General features: G+C 41.0%; 1 protein-coding gene across 1 annotated transcript in view; it reads left to right on the top strand.

Moving 5' to 3' along the window:
* Positions 1-22336, top strand: part of LOC101746737 (alpha-mannosidase 2) — a 119443-nt gene that overhangs the window by 70942 nt on the left and 26165 nt on the right. The window contains exons 3-4 of the mRNA XM_004933100.5: positions 17918-17994; positions 18204-18284. Of these exons, the coding sequence (XP_004933157.2) occupies positions 17918-17994; positions 18204-18284 (158 nt within the window). The remainder of the gene's footprint in view (positions 1-17917; positions 17995-18203; positions 18285-22336) is intronic.

Raw genomic sequence — 22336 nt, 5'->3', positions numbered from 1 at the left:
CACATTTATAACATAAAATACGTATATGGATTTCCATAATACTATTAAAAATGATCTTCTATGACCTTAAATCCTATAAGGAAAGTGTACATGTTTGTATCGAAGATAATAAATAAGACCCTGAACTAAAGAGAGCTTGTTAAATTTTCCAGTTATCGAAAGCTCTTTATCCTATTGGAGGTTTTGTTTGCATGAAAACGTTGTAATACTTCTAACAATAAGGATTAACATAACGCTACGTAGTTATAACGAAGCCTTAGAAACAAAACAATGGGCTTACGGTCTTTACCTCGCATTGTTACAAAGAGGATAATGAGTGAATATTATTAATTAATTAATACTACACATAAACGAATAACCGCAATTTTTTAAGTTTATAAAGGTTTCCTGATATAGCAACTTGTGGACTTACTTACTACTACATTTTACAAACTACATAATATTGTAGTCCTGGCGAATTTTATATTTCGCTGATCAATCACTTTGCTACATCATTGTTGTCAACCAATTATTATAAACTAGAGGTTCCCCAGTAGTCGAAATTCGATTATAATTAATTGGAATTGTAAGTTTGTATACTATTATGATTGTATTTTATACTTCTATAATCACAAATTTCGCCAAGACGACACTATAAAAAATATCAACTACTTATGACAAACAATATTTAATCCATTCTCAGCTTGACAACAGACGTCAAGAACAAAAGTTTGACAATAAATAGTATGCATGCGTGTGTGCGTCAAATACATGGTATGTAGTGTGTGTAATGTTTTGTTTATTGATTTAATGTATCTTTTATGCATTATTTAAAAAAAATATTAGCATTGTGCACTTCTTCTCTATATTCTCTATAAGTGTGGAAAATTTTATACTCCTCCGTCCGCGCAACTTTCGTGAAAAGGGATACAAAGTTTTTGCTTCACGTATTAATATATAGATGATTGGGTAAGTATAACCGACTTAAAAGAAAAAAAAGAAGTTCACCAATTCGAATAGTTTTATGTGTGTTATTTTAGAACTTTTGTTATATATGTATCGATTTTTACGATTCTTTGTTTACTTGAAAGCTTGTGCTCCTCATGTGATACCATTTAAAATTTATCAAGATCTGACCAGTAGTTTTATAAGTTATTATAAATTTTATTACGTTGAAGTCGGTTTTCTCATTTGTTAAATTTTCATTACTTGTTATTGTACTTATACTTGTGCACCTATATAAGCCTGTAGAATGAAGCAAATCATCAACAAATCATTACAAATAAATAAAACAACTCCCACTATAATATAAGATGACAACAATACGTATTAAAGCCGGGATTAAGTATATATATATTTTAATACAAATAATCCAAAACACTCCTTTTAAAAATTAAAGCATCAAAACATAAAATAATGTACCCGAAAACTACAAGCTTGTGAAGAACTATTATTTTCAATCCTTTATTGCTTATCTTCAATTAATTAATCTAGTAATAAATTAGTTTCGTTAACATGATAAATATAACGAACATGCAATAATACAATGTAAGGAAGTACTTCGTTTTATTGCCTTACCTTATACGTTGAAATATAATTTAATTATCCTCGGACCTGGTAAAGTCTATGACGGTATATGTAGTTCTAATGAAACTATGATCTTCCGTGTGAGTGCAATTGAAACCCATATAAGCGTATCTTAACGAGAATAAAAGCTGTCTGTTCATATGAATTCATTGAATTAATGTGTTTGTGTTCAATATATAATTCGATTATCGTGGAAAATTACAACGCTCGATTCGAAATCAACAAGTGCTAATTGCCATTACAAAGTGCCTCACTGTAAATTGTGTAATAAGTGCGCACTTTTTCGAAACACTGATAAAAGTCGGTAAGCAAATGAAATTCAAATTTCGAAGAGTGTTTTTGTTGGTCGTTTCTGGTTATTTATTTTGTGGAGGCACGTAGTGGCTTTCGCTGGTGCAAATCCTCTTTTTTTTTTTTCATTTGTTATACGTTGCGTTCGTGATGGTCTCATCTTTCAGCAGAGCACTCCTAAAGTTTAATTTCCGCTAAAGAATTTTAAGTATGTTGCTTTGCAATTGACACTCGAGTAAATAACAATTTTAAATTTTACTTTCAAATTTTCTGTAGAAAATCGGTTTGTTTGTCATTTTATGGTAATTAAGATTTTATCTGTTGCACTGAGGCATAGGATATATACTATGTGGGGTACTGTGAAGGTTTCGCGAAACTACAAAACTGTTGAACAACTTTGAATTGGAGTCTGTACTCGAACAGGCGTAATTAACTAAGAAATTATACACTTAAAGATTTTCTTAACTAATTCCAATCAAGAATTTTCTTCAAATCGATATTTCGATAGACTGACTCGTAGGCATTTAAAGGTCATAAACCATAAGGCTCCATATTCAGATCTTTTAGACGGTAATATATTATTGTAATGTGAAGTGAATGAAATCCTATTTCTTCGATTGGAATCAAAACGCAAATTGACTTTTTGTAATATATTTAAAAGTACAGACGAATTAATAAGAAAATAAAAACTTAACTATATTCATTCTCAAATATCCGACGTTTCCAATACTTAAGATATGGTGCTAAATCTAAAAGTTTTGCTTATCGAATCACATTATTTATACTTTTTATATATGCCTTTTTTTGCTTCGAAAGAAAAAAAAAAAGAAAAAATCGTTCCACATTATTCCAACGCTCTTAAATATTTAAATATCAATATGAAATAAATAAATTATATTTATTCATGAATCAGAAACGTTAACATAACGTAGCAACATATTAAAATACCGGTCAATAAAAAAGATCCTTTGAAATTTCATTTTATTCAACAATAATGCGACGTTATTTAAAAAGGAAAATAAGCCTGCAAAATAATGTAATGTTTCTGTTAATATAATATATATATAATATAATATATAATGTGGAACGATTTTTTCTTTTTTTTTTTCTTTCGAAGCAAAAAAAGGCATATATAAAAAGTATAAATAATGTGATTCGATAAGCAAAACTTTTAGATTTAGCACCATATCTTAAGTATTGGAAACGTCGGATATTTGAGAATGAATATAGTTAAGTTTTTATTTTCTTATTAATTCGTCTGTACTTTTAAATATATTACAAAAAGTCAATTTGCGTTTTGATTCCAATCGAAGAAATAGGATTTCATTCACTTCACATTACAATAATATATTACCGTCTAAAAGATCTGAATATGGAGCCTTATGGTTTATGACCTTTAAATGCCTACGAGTCAGTCTATCGAAATATCGATTTGAAGAAAATTCTTGATTGGAATTAGTTAAGAAAATCTTTAAGTGTATAATTTCTTAGTTAATTACGCCTGTTCGAGTACAGACTCCAATTCAAAGTTGTTCAACAGTTTTGTAGTTTCGCGAAACCTTCACAGTACCCCACATAGTATATATCCTATGCCTCAGTGCAACAGATAAAATCTTAATTACCATAAAATGACAAACAAACCGATTTTCTACAGAAAATTTGAAAGTAAAATTTAAAATTGTTATTTACTCGAGTGTCAATTGCAAAGCAACATACTTAAAATTCTTTAGCGGAAATTAAACTTTAGGAGTGCTCTGCTGAAAGATGAGACCATCACGAACGCAACGTATAACAAATGAAAAAAAAAAAAGAGGATTTGCACCAGCGAAAGCCACTACGTGCCTCCACAAAATAAATAACCAGAAACGACCAACAAAAACACTCTTCGAAATTTGAATTTCATTTGCTTACCGACTTTTATCAGTGTTTCGAAAAAGTGCGCACTTATTACACAATTTACAGTGAGGCACTTTGTAATGGCAATTAGCACTTGTTGATTTCGAATCGAGCGTTGTAATTTTCCACGATAATCGAATTATATATTGAACACAAACACATTAATTCAATGAATTCATATGAACAGACAGCTTTTATTCTCGTTAAGATACGCTTATATGGGTTTCAATTGCACTCACACGGAAGATCATAGTTTCATTAGAACTACATATACCGTCATAGACTTTACCAGGTCCGAGGATAATTAAATTATATTTCAACGTATAAGGTAAGGCAATAAAACGAAGTACTTCCTTACATTGTATTATTGCATGTTCGTTATATTTATCATGTTAACGAAACTAATTTATTACTAGATTAATTAATTGAAGATAAGCAATAAAGGATTGAAAATAATAGTTCTTCACAAGCTTGTAGTTTTCGGGTACATTATTTTATGTTTTGATGCTTTAATTTTTAAAAGGAGTGTTTTGGATTATTTGTATTAAAATATATATATATACTTAATCCCGGCTTTAATACGTATTGTTGTCATCTTATATTATAGTGGGAGTTGTTTTATTTATTTGTAATGATTTGTTGATGATTTGCTTCATTCTACAGGCTTATATAGGTGCACAAGTATAAGTACAATAACAAGTAATGAAAATTTAACAAATGAGAAAACCGACTTCAACGTAATAAAATTTATAATAACTTATAAAACTACTGGTCAGATCTTGATAAATTTTAAATGGTATCACATGAGGAGCACAAGCTTTCAAGTAAACAAAGAATCGTAAAAATCGATACATATATAACAAAAGTTCTAAAATAACACACATAAAACTATTCGAATTGGTGAGAATGTGTGAGAAGTGAGAATAATACTTCTATATGAATGTAAAAGAAACGGAAGCTCGCCTGATTATTGGTTTTATTCGGATTCGGGTGTGAAAGAATCTTACTTTACTGGTTTCCGCTATTAAAACATCAAGAGCTACGCCAATATCCGTTCAGTAGCATTTTGTGACTCAAAAACAAATATGCACACGTAGAAAATACAAAAATGTATCTACTAAATTATATAATATTTTAACAGATTATTGACATGGGAAAAAAGTCGAAAAGCTTGAGGAGCATTTTCAGAGACGAGAAAAACTGACTATCTTAAATTTAGACATGAAAAGAACTAAGTTTCACCCACATCTAATTGTTTTGTCAATATGAAATTAATGGAGTGATGTAATCAAATCTACCTATGTAACATATTTCAACGTATTTATTAGGTACAATATTGTTACTTAGCGGTAAAATTTTCAATCTCGCGCTAAAATAATATGTGACTACCCTGAATTAAATACTTTCATAATATTTTCACGTAGACGTAAAATACTTCAGAGTTCACGATGTAACTGTAATTATTTTAATAATACTTTCTAGCTAATAATGTTTTTTATGTTCTTTAAAAAAAACGAAAGAAGTGATTGAGCATTGCTTAACAATCAGTAACAACTTAAAAACACGTGGACACTAAGCACCCTACTCCTATGACAAAAAAGGTGAAAAACTCCAGCTAATTCTTTGTTATAATAAAACATTCGGTAAAAAAAAAAAACTTGAAAAAGGGAGTAAAGGATTCGAGACTTCCGGGATAATATATTATATAATCCGTAAATAAATAAAAAATATAATACACATAATCCGAAATAATAAAAAATTCGAGCTTATACAGTAAAGATGGTTTTAATTACGCCCACGCCGCGCGAAAATCGAAGGAAATACCATATTTCCTTATTATTCGAAATCGCAAAAATACGATCTGCGATGCTCCTACATTGTAAATTCCGATATCGGAGACTTTTCACGGTTGATAAAAATGCGAGTGTACGCGTTGAAAATACTGTCGGTCTGTCAGACTAGAAATATACTCCGCATTTTATTGGATTTATAAATCAAATAACTATCCTGAGCGCTCTCCTTTAAACGTGTATTGCGTGTTTTGTGTATATTTCAGTTTCCGATTGAAAATATTTTCAACATCCAAATAGAAGCGAAAGAACTTCATCCGGATTTTATCATCTTGAACAAGTGCGTTTCAATTTAGCTTCGAACAATCACTTTTTTATTCCCGCGGTCTTTGTTTTCCGTTAATCTACTGCCACTACTGTACTCCGACACTTTTTATTTAATTGCAGCAACTATTAATTCTACAAATAAAAGTTACCATAAATATTATTATCGAATTTACCTACAAGACAAAAAAATTATAACGACTTTTTTTTTTTATTGCTTCGACAGGTGGACGAGCTCACAGCCCACCTGTTGTTCAGTGGTCACTGGATCCCATAGACATCTACAACGTAAATGCGCCACCCACCTTGAGATATTTTTTTTTTTTTATTTTTTTTTATTGCCCTTGTAGGCAGACGAGCATACGGCCCACCTGATGGTGAGTGGTTACCGTCGCCCATGGACTTCAGCAATGCCAGGGGCAGAGCCAAGCCGCTGCCTACCGCTTAATACTCTCCACAAGCCTCGTTTGAAGAAGGACATGTCATAGCGCTCGGGAAACACCGTGGAGGGGAGCTCATTCCATAGCCGGATGTGGCAAAAAAGACCTCTGGAAACGCACTGTGGATGACCGCAGTGGCTCCAGGTAGTATGGATGAACTCTACTCCGGTGGCGGGCGGTGCGATGGTAAAAACGAGATGCCGGTATCATCTCGAACAATTCCTCAGAGCACTCCCCATGGAACATACGGTACAAAATACAGAGGGAACCGAAGTCCCTCCGCAGACCCAGAGGTTCCAAACGATCCGTGAGACCGGGATTATCGACAATCCGAACGGCCCTTCTCTGTATGGAGTCAAATGGAAGAAGCTGGTATTTGGGAGCCCCGGCCCAGAGATGGGAGCAGTACTCCACGCGAGGCCGGACTTGTGCTTTATAAAGCAAAAGCCTTTGTCCAGGCGTGAAGTACCGCTTCGCTCTGTTGAGGACTCCCAGCATTTTGGACGCCAACTTGGCTTTGCCTTCCAAATGACTCCGAAACTGGACATCGCTTGAAATGTCGACCCCAAGTATCCCAATACTCTCGGAAGGTTGCAGGGATACTCCTTGGAATTGCGGCGCCATGACAAAGGGGTCCTTCTTCGCAGTGAACGCGCAAACTTGTGTCTTTAACGGGTTGAATTGAACCAAGTTCAATTCACCCCATTTGGAGACTCGCCCCAGAGAGTTCTCCACTTCAGACACAAGTTTTGATCGTCTCTCTTGCACCACGCTCCGAGAGAGACTCTGATGGCCGATATATCGCGCATCCCCCGTGCTGTCATCCGCATAGCAATGCATGCCATCAATAGACAGCATGTCATTGATATACAGGATGAAAAGCGTGGGGGAGAGCACCGAACCTTGTGGAACGCCAGCGTTAATGGTCATGGTATCAGAACAGTCACCGTCTACAACGACCGTGATGCTCCGCCCATCCAAAAAGCTAGCGATCCACTTGCAGAGACCCTCGGGGATTCCGTAAGATGGTAGCTTCGACAGAAGTGCCCTATGCCAGACCCTGTCGAAGGCCTTCGCGATATCAAGGCTCACAGCAAGAGCCTCGCCCTTGCTCTCCAAGGCTTCAGCCCACCTGTGAGTAAGGTATACAAGAAGATCGCCAGCTGAGCGACCGTGACGGAAACCGTACTGTCGGTCACTGATCAGCTGGCGATCCTCCAGATACTTCAGGAGTTGTATATTAATTATTCGCTCCATCACCTTGGAAAGCAAGGAAGTTATCGCGATAGGCCTATAGCTCGATGGGTCCGACCGGTCACCCTTCTTGGGGATAGGGTGGACGTGGGCAGTCTTCCATGAAGACGGAACCCTGTTAGCGCAATAAGAGATGCGATACAAACGCGTTAGCGCAGGCGTCAGCTCAGGGGCGCACGTTTTCAGAACCACTGCAGGGATGCCGTCTGGCCCGCTCGACTTATGGACGTCCAGGAGTCGGAGTTCCCGCCTGACTGCACACTGTGTAAAGCAGATCTCCGGCAGGGAACTATCACACCGGAGGATGTTCGGTGGTGTGGCACCCCCGTCGTCCACAGTCGAGTTCGAGGCGAAGAGTTTGACCAGAAGGTCAGCCTTCTCTTTCGCACTGTGGGCCAGACTGTCATCGGACTTGCGTAGTGGTGGGAGACTAGACCTGCAAAAGTTACCTTCTGCAGCTTTGGCGAGCGACCAAAAAGCACGGCTCCCAGAGGGATAGCTCTTCAGTCGCTCGCCAATTCTAGCAACGTGCTCCGATTTCGCCCTGGCAATAACCTTCTTGTAGGACCTGGAAGCGGCGTTATATTTCCGCCTTTCCTCTGAGATGTTAGGATCCCGACGTCTCCTAGCATCATCCCATGCCACGTATGCGGACCGCTTGAGGTGTGCAGCATCCCTGCTGGCATTGTTATACCAGGGTCTGCTGCGACCCCCAACGGGCACTTCAGAGGAGGGAATAAACAATTCCATCCCCTGGAGCACCACGTCTTTAAGACGGTCCGCACAGACTTCAGGATCAGCAGAGGAAAAGCAGAACCGCCCCCATGGGTAGGATGCGTAAAACTCACGCAATCCATCCCAATCTGCTGACAAATACTGCCAAACTCTTCGATACCTGGTCGTCGTTCGACGACTAGGACGAGAGAGTGGTGTGGCAGCACGGATAAGGCAGTGATCAGACGATCCAAGTGGAGCGTCGACCACCACACTGTATCCGGCTGGATCGGTGGTCAGCAGAAGGTCCAACAGAGAAGGCTCGTGCCCTTCAATATCTGGGACACGGGTGGGCTGTGTCACCAGCTGGGAGAGGCCGTAGGCCAAGGCGAAATCGTAGGCAGCCCAACCCGGGAGGTCAGTGGTTCTGGACCCCAACCACTCTTGCATATATAAGTTCTAAGGTCTCAAGTATAGTTACGACGGCTGCCCCACTCTTCAAACCGAAACGCATTACTGCTTCACGGCAGAAATAGGCAGGGCGGCGGTACCTCCCCGTGCGGACTCACAAGAGGTTCTACCACCAGTAATGACGTGTTACGACATGTTACGTACATACCTATAAATCGCCAATTCTATATCTATAGTTTATCGTATATTTATATAATCGTACAAACGTCCTGTTTAAATTAACGTAAAATTTTTAATGAACGTTCGATTTAATTAAAAGCCTGTAATTATAATAAAACAATTTTAACAAAAAAAGAAAACTGGCTAACAAACTAAAATAAGAATTAATCAACATAAATATGTGTCAAATATGCATTATTAATTCAGAAACCAGTCAGATGTTACGAAAATTTAAATGAATATGGCTTTCAAAAATAAAAAATAATCATCAAAATTTGCTAACTTAGAAAAACGTTCTGAAATTGACATAAAAAAAATACAATCGAATTGAGAATTTCTAATCTTTTTCACGCAAGTGTAACGAAAAGGCCAGTGGCTAAAACAAAGCCACAACGTTTCGACTTTCAATTTGCACAGGAAAATGCACGATGCCAGAACAACTTTGAAATTCAAATTGATCTACTCGTACACGAATAATAATGTGATTTTTTTTTATCAATTCAACGTTTTTTATGTTACATTACGTAGCGATTGTTAGTTTTTATAACTGATGATTGTCGGTGACTGTAATGCCAGTTTGCTATAGTAAACGAAAGGAAGTACACTATTTTTTTTGTGAATTTCCGAGAATACAATAAATAAACTATTCTTTAATAAACAAAAATTGAACGTTTTCTCTATTTTATGACGGATACTAATTCACGCAAACGTGCCTATCTGAATACGGTAAAAAAAAATAGATGAAAGCGTGAAATTCTCATTGAGAACTCAAAAAATAATTGAAAGTAACATTAAGATTGTGAAAACCCTCAAATAAATCTAATTATCCGAGATATTTTTCACCAGTAAACTGCTTCATTTTATGTTTACTTATTGAAAGGATTCAAAATGCACTCTCAAATTAAAATTCACTACTAAATTTATATCATTTAAATTACGTAGGTGGAAACCCATTTCGTTTAACAAGCTAGGGAAGCGAATAATCAGACGCCTATCGATTAGCTTTTGCACGTCTAGATAATATGAAATCTGCTTAAAACGTTCGATGTGTACGTATCGCGTTATAAACCTCGTGCCCCCAACATTAATTGAATTTCCACTCCGGCGGCGACGCTACGGATGATCAAAATTCACGTGCATTTAAGTTCTGAATGCAAAATTTGATCAACGCCCCTAAGTCTTTCAATATTGACACTTAATGATAGTTCACGGGACCCGAGAGAGTTGAATGACGCAAAAGTTTCAAACGAATTAGTTGTTTAACTGCGACGCCAGCCTATAAAATTACTCAAGATCAAACCTGCTGAGAATTGTACTAATAAATAATAAATATTTACTAAAAATCAAGCCACGTTAACTGGTCCCGTACTAAGTTCGTAAAGAACTTGTGTTACAGGTACCAAAGAACGGAAATAAATGTAAGATTTTTATTATACACATACATATATTTAATATACGTCCATAACCCTGGAAAAGGCATTTTATATTTATCATACAAATACCTTCCCTTGGCGGGATTCGAACCCGCGACCCCCTTGTGTAGTGACCATGTCACTTACCACAACACCGGACGGCCGTTACTAATATTTTTACTATACACCGAATACACACAGTAAATGAAATTTCAAATGAATTTGGAGCCCTATATGTAACAGCGCTGCGTTCACACCTCTTTTACGTTTTTATGCAATTGAATTGGCTTCTGTTGAACAAATACTTTGATAAGGTATTATTGGGTGTACTAAAACCGCATTGAGAGGTAAATAAGTTCACTATGCAACTGATATTAGGCTAGTACTGGAGATCATAGATAGTCACTATATTGTGAATATTAATTGATTGCTACGCGACAAGAATAAGGATTCGTTATCCATGCGTGCTTACAAAACGTGCTATTGCCATACTTGATTGTCATTTTGTTTTACGTTACTCGATAGAAGTTGACAACATCGATGATATCATATACAAATATGCTGTGTAAAATAGCTGACAGATTACAGGCTTAGTGCTCTGTCTTGTGTAACAGAACTGGCTTAACCTGACGACACTATTAAACTATTTTATGGCTTTATATCGCGTTTATTTACGGTCTACCCTGTCTGCGAAAAGTATACGAGGCATCGACGTAATTAAATGAAAATAATGAATAATCGAGGATACAGCACGATCGCGCTTTTCAAATGTGATTACATAATCAACAAATTGTATGTAAATTTACTTATCATACCTTAGTTGTAATGTATTGTCATGAAGTTAATGCGTATCCACCGAAAACTAGCGTTTTTATTGTAACAAATAACTATAAATTTACTGGCGGTTGGACCTCTTGTGAGTCCGCACGGGTAGGTACCACCAGTTTGCCTATTTCTGCCGTGAAGCAGTAATACCTTTCGGTATGAAGGGCGGGGCAGCCGTTGTAATTAATTGTAACTACACTGAAACCTTAGAACTCATATCTCAAGGCTGGTGGCAGCATTTACGTTGTAGATGTCTATGGGCTCCAGTAACTACTTAAGACCAGGTGAGCTGTGAGCTCGTCCACACATCTAAGCAATAAAAAGAAATCAAACTACATATAGACTAGACGGAGCAATAAATCTGTAAATACTGTCCCGTCTCCTGCATTTATAATCTGTGCATACGAGCCGGTCAGACATGCGCTAGTGCGGCGCATAATTTCTATTCGCCACCCGTATATTCGTACGTGCACGGATTTCGGCAACCTATGCTAATGAAAATATGTCCATGAAAATCTACAATAGAATCTCTGCGGATCCGAGGTGGCGTTAACGACGATCAATTCAAATTTATTCATTTGCATCACAACGTTGGTTTAAGTTGCTGCTTCTTTGACCATATTAGTCATTGAAATTCGCCGACGAAATGTTTTTGATGCCTTAAAACGATATTTTTGCTGGCGTCGACAGGTCAATGTGACCCCGGTAACCGTACTCGTCGAACTCGACAAAGAGGTCGACGTGTAACCTAACCCATGCATCAGCCCGCTGAGTTTCTCGCCGGATCTTCTCAGCAGGTCGCGATCCGGTAGTAGATTCATTCGCGAAGCAATTGCTCTTGAGTTGTTAGGTCTCTTTCGGAGGCGCTCGGGCAGTTGTTAGCAAATCCCACCCTTCCTGGCTGAGCCTTTGCTAGCCCACCTGTCCTGGAAAGGTCTGGTACTGGAAAGGCCTCCGGGCCACCAGTAATCTTACAATCACAAAAAAAAGATCAATGTGCTCTAGGTACACGTGGGGTTATCGCAATCCTCTTTGAGACTTTAGGTCGAAGTTTGAGATATTTTTGTTGGTAATTCATTCTCGCTCACGACTCGGTCGTGCGCGGACGTGCTTTCCGATCCGTGGCCCGCTTGCGAGCCGCGTCTCTGAACTCACAGTTGTGCTCGACAGTGTAGTGACCGTGAATACATCGTGCGTACAATTCGGTAGTGCGGACGTGCCGATCCGTTGGTCGCTTGCGATCTGCGTATCGAGGTCCATTTTTGTGCGCTAAAGTTTTGTAACCGCGAACCCACCCTTACCAACTGCCTTTTTCAAGGCAACCAATCGCTACGTTCAGCTTCCTGTGGCACTCACAGGCTAGCGATTTCCTAACCCTTCCCAAAAACAACAGTCTTTTTCAAGACTAGACCCCCGCTCGCGATTCTGCCTGCTGTAGCACTATACAGCCCGAGCGGGTTCCTTTCCTTTTCCCCGCCGATTGCCGTTTTCACGGCATAGGCATTCCCCCCCCCTGCTCCTTGCTGTCCTGCAGCACAGGGGGGTTACAAATCCTATCCTATCCGGGGCCTCGCCTTTCGGCGAGTTCAACAAAAGTCCCGGGGCCGCCCCCCCCGGGCAAGAAGACCGAAGCATGGAAGAACTCAGTGAGAGTGTTATTAGTGACAGTGATTTTGTCGGGTTCCTCCGGGAAAGGTACCCGACAATTAGGGCCGAGTATGTTAGGTATAGGGCCTCTCGTGGCAATCCCTCTCCCCCCGCGTCCGTCGCCGCGTTTCTCAACCGTGCCTCGGAGGCACGCCGCGCGCCCCCCGCCGCCGCGTTAAATTCGAGCGCACGTTCCCACGATGCGGCTCACGTAGCGCCTAACGCTACCCCCACCCCCGCGCACGCGTCGAATACGTCATCTCGCGCTTCGTCCGTCGCGACCTCGATTGTTTCGAGTTCAGGCTCCGATACCGAATCGGAGATGGGTTTCGAATCCGCGTCAAGCCCTCAGCCTGGAACTTCGGATGGGTTCCAAACCGTAACGCGCGGTAAAAAGCGTACTCGCGCCGTGGAGTCCCGGAGCTCCACGACGAAGCAGACAAAATCCGCGACCGCCTCCCGCCCGCAGGTAGTCGTGACACCGGAGTCGGACTCCGCTCGCCGCGTAACCCCGCCGCCGCGTCCCAAGCCCGCGCCCGCTCCTAAAGCAGCTGCCCCCCCCCCGCTGATTCTCCAGGAAAAAACTGCGTGGAACCGCGTTTCCCAGGCCCTTCAGGCAAATAAAATCAACTACACCCATGCGCGTAACGTCGCGCATGGGATTCAGATCAAGGTCGCAACGCCGGGCGACCATAGGGCCCTCTCAGCATACCTCCGAAAGGAGAACATAGGTTTCCACACCTATGCTCTTCAGGAGGACCGCGAGCTCCGCGTAGTAGTACGCGGAGTCCCCAAGGAGTTGGACATAGACTATGTTAAGGAGGATCTGACCGCTCAGGCCCTCCCGATAGTTAGTGTGCACCGGATGCACAGCGGGCGGGGCAAACAGCCCTATAATATGATACTCGTGGCGTTAGAACCCACCCCGGAGGCCAAAAAGAAGATCGCATGTCTCACGACAATTTGCGGCCTATCCGGGATCTCGATCGAAGCCCCCCATAAGCGTGGCACTCCCGGGCAGTGCTACAGATGTCAGCTTTACGGCCACTCGGCTCGTAATTGCCACGCGCGCCCCCGCTGCGTAAAGTGCCTCGGCGACCACGCCACACTAGATTGCTCGCGTGTTAGGGAAACCGCGACAGAACCTCCAAGCTGTGTCCTATGCCTTAAGCAAGGGCACCCCGCGAACTACCGTGGATGTCCTAGGGCTCCGCGAAAACGTCCGACCCACCCAGCCCCCCGAACCGTCGGCCCAAAGACTTCGGCGCCTTCAGTGCCGAAACCCGCCTTCGTGCCGGCTGCAGTTCCCACGGTGTCGGCGTGGAAAAAACCGCTGCCGTATACGAAGGCGGGAACGGAAACCGCACCCCCGCCCCCGCTCGTGACACGCCCCGCGCCCCAGCCCCTGCTCGCACCTCGCCCCGCGCCCGCGTTCCGTCCCCCGCAACCCTCTGCCGCCAACGACTTCGCGCTCGTGCGTGACTTCGTCACCGCGGTCAACTTCGACCGTCTGCGATCGTTCGCTGACGCTATCCGTAGGTCGACAACCCCCGAACAGCGGCTCGCGGCCGCGTTCGATCACATGGACGTTTACGAGTCCGTGTCGCGTACGTTATAAAATCTTTACCGGTAATCAATGGCGCAAAAAGGTAGAGAAAAACCGTATTCCCTTACGTTAGCATTCTACAATGCTAACGGACTCGCGCGTCAACGCGATCAAATTTTCGAATTCCTCCGCGACAATCTTATAGATATCTTATTAGTGCAGGAGACCTGTCTGAAGCCCTCGCGTCGCGACCCGAAAGTCGCGAACTACGTCATGGTTAGGAATGACAGACTCACCGCCTCCAAAGGCGGGACTGCCATTTACTATAGACGGGCCCTGCACGTTGTCCCTCTCGATACTCCCTCGCTCTCACATATCGAGGCGACAGTGTGCCGCATCTCGCTGACGGGACACCAGCCGGTCGTCATCGCATCCGTCTATCTCCCCCCGGACAAGCCCCTTCTGAGCAGTGACATCGAGTCACTGTTCGGCATGGGAGACTCCGTCATCCTGGCAGGCGATTTAAATTGCCACCACACTAGGTGGAACTGCCATCGTACTAACGTTAACGGTAGGCGTCTCGACGCGTTTATAGACGACCTCACCTTTGAAATAGTCGGTCCCCCAACTCCAACATGTTATCCGTATAACATCGCGCTCCGTCCGAGCACTATAGACCTGGCATTGCTTAGGAACGTAACTCTGCGCTTGCGTTCCATCGAAGCAATGTCAGAGCTCGACTCAGACCACCGACCTGTCGTTATGCAGCTCGGTCGCCCCCACAACCCAGTCACTGGTACGAGGACCATGGTGGATTGGAATAAGCTGGGCACGTGCCTAGCCGACACCGCTCCGCCAATCCTCCCTTACGGCCCGGATTCGAATCTATCCCCCGAGGACACCGTCGAATCCATAAACATCATTACCGATCACATATCTTCCGCGATCATTAGATCTTCTAAAGAAGTCGATGTGGAGGACAGCTTCCACCGCATCAGACTGTCCCCCGATCTTAGGAATCTCTTAAGAGTTAGGAACGCGGCAATCCGGGCCTACGATCGTCTTCCCACGCATTCAAACCGGATTCGGATGCGTCGTCTACAACGCGAAGTCCACTCCCGCTTAAGCGACGCGCGTAACGACAATTGGCATAGTTATTTAGAACAACTCGCGCCCTCCCACCAAGCATACTGGCGACTAGCTAGGACTCTCAAATCCGAAACTACCGCTACTATGCCTCCCCTCGTACGCCCTTCAGGCCAACCACCGGCATTCGATGACGATGACAAGGCTGAGCTGCTGGCCGATGCACTGCAAGAGCAGTGCACCACCAGCACTCAACACGCGGACCCCGAACACACCGAGTTAGTCGACAGGGAGGTCGAGCGCAGAGCTTCCCTGCCGCCCTCGGACGCGTTACCCCCCATTACCACTGACGAAGTTAGAGACGCGATCCACAACCTACAACCTAGGAAGGCACCCGGCTCCGACGGCATCCACAACCGCGCGCTTAAACTCTTGCCAGTCCAACTGATAGCAATGTTGGCTACAATTTTAAATGCCGCTATGACGCACTGCATCTTTCCCGCGGTGTGGAAAGAAGCGGACGTTATCGGTATACATAAGCCGGGCAAACCGACAAACGAAACTTCTAGTTACCGTCCGATTAGTCTCCTCTCGACGATAGGAAAAATTTACGAACGGCTCCTTAGGAAACGCCTCTGGGATTTTGTTACCGCGAACAAAATTCTCATAGACGAACAGTTCGGATTCCGCTCAAAACACTCGTGCGTACAACAAGTGCACCGCCTCACGGAGCACATTCTGATAGGACTAAATAGGCGTAAACAAATCCCGACCGGCGCCCTCTTCTTCGACATCGCGAAGGCGTTCGACAAAGTCTGGCACAACGGTTTAATTTATAAACTGTACAACATGGGAGTGCCAGACAGACTCGTGCTCATCATACGAGACTTCTTGTCGAACCGTTCGTTTCGATATCGAGTAGAGGGAACTCGTTCTCGTCCCCGTCGACTGACCGCCGGAGTCCCGCAAGGCTCCGCGCTCTCCCCGTTATTATTTAGTTTGTATATCAATGATATACCCCGGTCTCCGGAGACCCATCTAGCGCTCTTCGCCGATGACACGGCTATCTACTACTCGTGTAGGAAGATGTCGCTGCTTCATCGGCGACTCCAGATCGCAGTAGCCACCCTGGGACAGTGGTTCCGGAAGTGGCGAATAGACATCAACCCCACGAAAAGCGCAGCGGTGCTCTTCAAAAGGGGTCGCCCTCCGAACATCACTTCGAGCATCCCACTCCGTAGTAGGCGCGCAAACACCTCCGCCGTTAGTCCCATCACTCTCTTTGGCCAGCCCATTCCGTGGGTCTCGAAGGTCAAATATCTAGGCGTCACCCTCGACAGAGGGATGACATTCCGTCCCCATATAAAAACGGTACGCGACCGCGCCGCGTTTATTCTAGGACGACTCTATCCAATGCTTTGTAGTCGAAGCAAACTGTCCCTCCGTAATAAGGTAACTCTCTACAAAACTTGTATACGCCCCGTCATGACGTATGCAAGCGTAGTGTTCGCTCACGCAGCCCGCACCAACTTGAAATCCCTTCAGGTTATTCAATCACGATTCTGCAGGATAGCCGTCGGAGCGCCTTGGTTCCTTAGGAATGTGGATCTCCACGACGACCTGGAGCTCGACTCTTTTAGTAAGTATCTACAGTCGGCATCGCTGCGCCATTTTGAGAAGGCGGCACGACATGAGAACCCTCTCATCGTAGCCGCTGGAAATTACATACCCGACCCAGTAGACCGAATGGTAAACCGTCGACGTCGCCCAAAGCACGTCATTACGGATCCTCCTGATCCATTAACGGTGCTTTTAGGCACCACAAGCACCGGTCACCGTCCTCGTCGAACCCGTCGCTTGCGACGAAGGGCTCGACGAGCGAACTAACCCATAGACACAGCCCACTGAGTTTCTCGCCGGATCTTCTCAGTGGGTCGCGTTTCCGATCCGGTGGTAGATTCAGCGAAGCACTGCTCTTGCTAGGGTCAGTGTTAGCAACTCTCCGGTTGAGCCCCGCGAGCTCACCTACTAACGTTAGGGTGAAGCTGAAATAGCCTCTCAAGGCTATCAGCATAGGTAGGAAAAAAAAAAAAAAAAAAAGTTGGTAATTTTGGCTGTTTACCCCTTAAATCGACTTGAAAGTTCTCACTTTCACGGCTTTATGTTTTTATCTGGTTTTCTTCCGACGTGGGTCCACCCACCCATGTGAACAAATATATTTATATATTATACATATATAAGTAGAAATATTGAGATCTACTCCGCGACCAAAACCATAGCTCAATATTAAAAAGCTTCATTCAAATTTTCTCATTACAAAAAATAAACCTCTATTATGAACTGTAACTCATTTAAATTACTCGTCAAGTTAAGTTCATGGACAATTTAAATTCAGTTAAAGTCATCTTATAACATCTATATAAGAATTGTTTTCGTTTCTTTGTACAACAAATTATTACCATATTTTTTTTATAATAATTATTTTATTCGTTACAGATAACAGCTTGGCGAACAGCGATGAGATCATACTGAGACCGTTGCAGATAATGCAGCGGACACCGAAATATAAAAAGGTAGAATTATTTTATATATTATACTAAAATATACGAGTACAAGTATACAAATTGTCAAGTAAAAATAAATTTACACATTTATAACATACAAAAAACCCGTATAATACAGTAAATAAAACATTTCTAGATATTTTATAATTTTAATAAATAATATTTTTATTGTAAACCAAAAGATCATGTCTTCTAAGATGCAATATTATTTTGTTCAGGCACCCAGTCAGTGTCCAGTTCTCAAAGAAAGCGATGCTGACATTGACACCATGTCGCTGTATCCATCGTTCGAGTTCCAGGTAAAATATAATTCAGTGTTCTTTTTTTTTTCGGTTTTAGTGAGCAGACATGTTCTGAGCTAGCTTTGTGCTATGGCAGCGACTGAAGCCTCATAGACGTCTCAAAGCGAATGCTGCCGTCCAACCCGCTACCACACCACAACCCAAAAAGTTCATTTATGAATAGCCTAGCTGTACCCGTCCGATTTGCTGGACATTTAAAATTAACATTATTATATCTCACCCCCACAAAGATTCTCATCATTAACGCCTCCGCAACTGGTGTAGGGAGTCCAACACTCATATAAATATATAGCCTATCCATTAAGTACATGTATTTTCTACATGGATACCAAGTTTCAAGTCAATCGGATGCATGGTTCAGTAGTTATTACGGAACATCGGTAAAAATCACTGTAGATTTATATATTAGTATAGATTACGTTAGGTATACTATTTTTCTTTTTATCAAAATGTACCAAAAGAGGTAGCAGTGCAAGATTATCTATGTATATACAGATGCTAGGTTGTCGTGTGAATCCGCGTCGAGCACGGTTAGGAAACCGCCACTTTGCTTAATTTTGCCGCGAACCTGTAATGCGTTTCGGTTGGAAAGGTGGGGTAGCCGTTGTACTATTTAAAAGTCATAAGTCAAGGTAGGCATTAGCGTGTTTTATGTCTATGGGCTCTGATAACTACTTAACATCAGGTGAGCCGTGAGCTCGGACTGAACAAAGCGTACCCTCTGATGATAATCCACACAGATGATCGGTTATGAATTATCAGCGTGTATAATAAAAAGTTAAAGTATGCATACAGTAGTATGCTTAGTTAGTTGTATTCTAATATTTATAAAGAGTATTTAATTTTATTACATTGAAAGTGCTAAAACTTTGACAATATCTGTTCTAGGTATTGTTGCTCATACTCTTTCTTTTTCTTTTAAAATTTTGTAAATGCCAGTCGAAGTTTCTTCAAAAGACACGGATAAGTTTATAGGTTCCGGGAGCTTTTAGAAAGTAGTCGTGTTATCTAATGCTTCTATTATGATTGATCTATCCATGTGCAAACAGCCTAAACGGTTGCCTGCGCCATATCAAATATCCACCATTTCGTCTTCTCGCATTAAAACTGTATAATCTCAAAACTTACTAATTTTACAGGAGAGTGTTTTAAAGGTTTAACATGCTATATTTTTAATATTAATCATATTTGCAACATTTATTTTTTATTTTTTAGCAGTTACATTATCTGTCTTTTAAAGTAAGATAAAATTATGTATTAATTTTGTTAATAGTAGTCAAAACATAGGTAAACAAAAAACAAAACTAAAAGTAAACTTCGCTCTTTTGACAGTATTTATGAGAAAAAAAAAACTGGTGATACCAAATATTTACGCATATTAACTCAATTTCGAATGTTTTTGGAAATTGTACACTTTTAATGCGAAAAAGCGATTTGTAGTCGTGGTTTTATCTTCAATACAAAATTTTGGTTGGTTAATGAAGTGACACACGCACTGTTTTAAATTGCACAAATAATGCATTTATCAGCAAGCTGAATGGATCCACTAATTTCCTATGGCGCGCCCGAATTTGATTTCAGTTTTAATTTGCCATATTATGAACATGGCATGTGGAGGGTGTTCAACAGAGGACTTATCAGGGGGTTGAGTAATTGTGTCGAACGTATCGACATTGTTAGCCACGAGGGGAACTCGATTTTAACCGCTACGAAGCGACAAAAGACCTATAGAACTGATACAGTAAATAATTTTATTCGTTTCATAATATATTAAATTAAATTAAATCATAATATATATATTATTATATTAAATTACAAAGTAAACAAGATATTTTAAAAAGATTAAAGACAACGAAACCGAAGCGAGAAGCCGTAAACGTTGTTGCCGTTGTTATAATACAGGAATTTAACACCCTTCCTGAATGTAGCTTGATTTTTCTTTTCAAGATTGTCATTCACCCCGTCCCGTTCACAGTTCGAGCGGAAAATATGAAACTAGAAAAAGGCTGCGTACCTTTTGAGCTGCACTTGTGTCTGATTCAAGTCTTGTTTGGTTTGTGTTGAAGTTTTAAAGTTTTCATTTATGTACCAAAAGTAGGGAGTTAAGTTTAGTGAACAAATTTATTACGTTGTTCGGTGGATATGAGTTTATTTAAAATATATATATATATATATATATATACACATGCTTTTCTTAAATGATAATTACTGACATATCTACTAAGTGGCTTATGGGGAAAATATATTCAATAATACTGAAGAGTTTCATAGGCAAAGACTTAGACTCTACTACAGGCCAAAGTATAATACATGCTTACGTGACCATAACGAAAAATGTTATTAAAAGGTCGTCAACTATTATAATTAATGTTCAACTACAATCGAAATGATTTCATTCAACGAATGGATATTACTAAAGTTATTTAAAATCGAACCGAAGTCCAAGTCGATATGCGGGTTCGACTGTAATCATAAAATGCCAATACATTTCTGTACTCTCGCTAAGTTAGCACGGTTATTAAACGAACCGTCGTTGTAAAGTTTCTTGCATGAGTAAAAAGTACAATGGCTTCTAGATGTTTCTAAAACGTTCTCCTGTAAACATCTTTAAATGAAGCAGATTTTCTAGATTAGATTATAAAAATGCTTAGAGTCACATGGCAGTCTCTATATGAAAATTTAGTCAGTTAAGTAGTCGCAAAGGTCATAATGTCGAAATATTCAGGAGGTGAATATAGCGGATATTGTTTAACAACGAAATCACATAACCTAAGGAGGAAAATAAATACACTACATTGTGTTTCTCTACTTGTAAGAATTTATTACTTGTCTCCTTGGCATTAGATCGTTGTATGCTACAATGTTCTGCCTTCGGCATCGGATAGCCAGTTCAGGGGGAGGACAGACTGGGTTATGTCGGACTCCGGCGCCTCTAGAGAAGAAGAGGGAGAAGAGAAAGACCGAGGTCCTCCTTTTCTTCTAATTCCTGCCGGGAGACTAAGCCTTGAGAAAGGCGCGCGAGGCGCTACGCGGCCTCAGCCATGCAAGACCTGAGAATCAGGACAAATCGCTGACGCATAATTACGATTGATATGTGGACAAAATAATATTAAATAAGATCCTAATTTAACATACTGATGACGTGTCGAATAGTTTGTAATGTAGATAAGAACATTTTCTTACTTAAAACTTCATTTTCTGAAGCAAGACAAACTTTATCTGTTTGTATTTCAATTGATGTTAACTGTTCTTTTTGTTCTGAAAATACACACGTAGAACAATATCGACGCTTGAAAGGCAAACGTGACTAAGCGACAATAACTGCTTTGTACATAAATGATAGGCAATAACCATATTCGATGCGCAAAAAAAAAATTCTAGGTCTATTCAAATCATTTCAATCCTACAGCTACTAGCTAGATTCTACTACGGCTAGATTCGTTAAAATATTTTTTTTTTCAGGTATTTCAACTTTAAATTAGTCTAGTGTAAAGTTCACGCATTGTCGCTTAGTCGCGTTTGCCTTTCAAGCGTCGATATAACCTACACAAAATATTTTGTAATTACAAAAGAATTCCATTTGTAATTCAAGGTTAATAATATATTTTTAAATTATATTTCTAAAACGAAAAGCGTTTCTTGGTGGAGAAAATTCCATTGTGCGTAAAGTTTATCGGATGTCGGCGACCGCAGCGCTGAACGGAACGTATAACTTTTGTCGTGACAATTGTAAAAATGTTTTATCCGGTACAGTTTTATAAAAATCCCCTTGTAAAACTTTTTAGTAGAACTGTTTTTACATCGCATTTGTTATTGCCCTAGCAGGTAGACGGGCATACAGTCCACCTGGTGTTAAGTTATCGTCGGAACCTATAGACATCAGCAGCGTTTGCGGCGTTGGCGGGGCTGAGGACCCGTAGAGCTAAGAACTGTCTAACGGCCGGGGCAATTGCGTTGTTAAACGAATTTCTGTCCGAAATCTAGGATGCTGACGTATTTGCCGATAGTTAGCATAATATTATAATAGTACTTAATAATTTCAATAATGT

The sequence above is a fragment of the Bombyx mori genome, chromosome 1, assembly GCF_030269925.1.
Source record: "Bombyx mori chromosome 1, ASM3026992v2".
Classification (NCBI taxonomy): Eukaryota; Metazoa; Arthropoda; class Insecta; order Lepidoptera; family Bombycidae; genus Bombyx; species Bombyx mori.
This window is presented reverse-complemented; position numbering and strand designations above follow the sequence as displayed.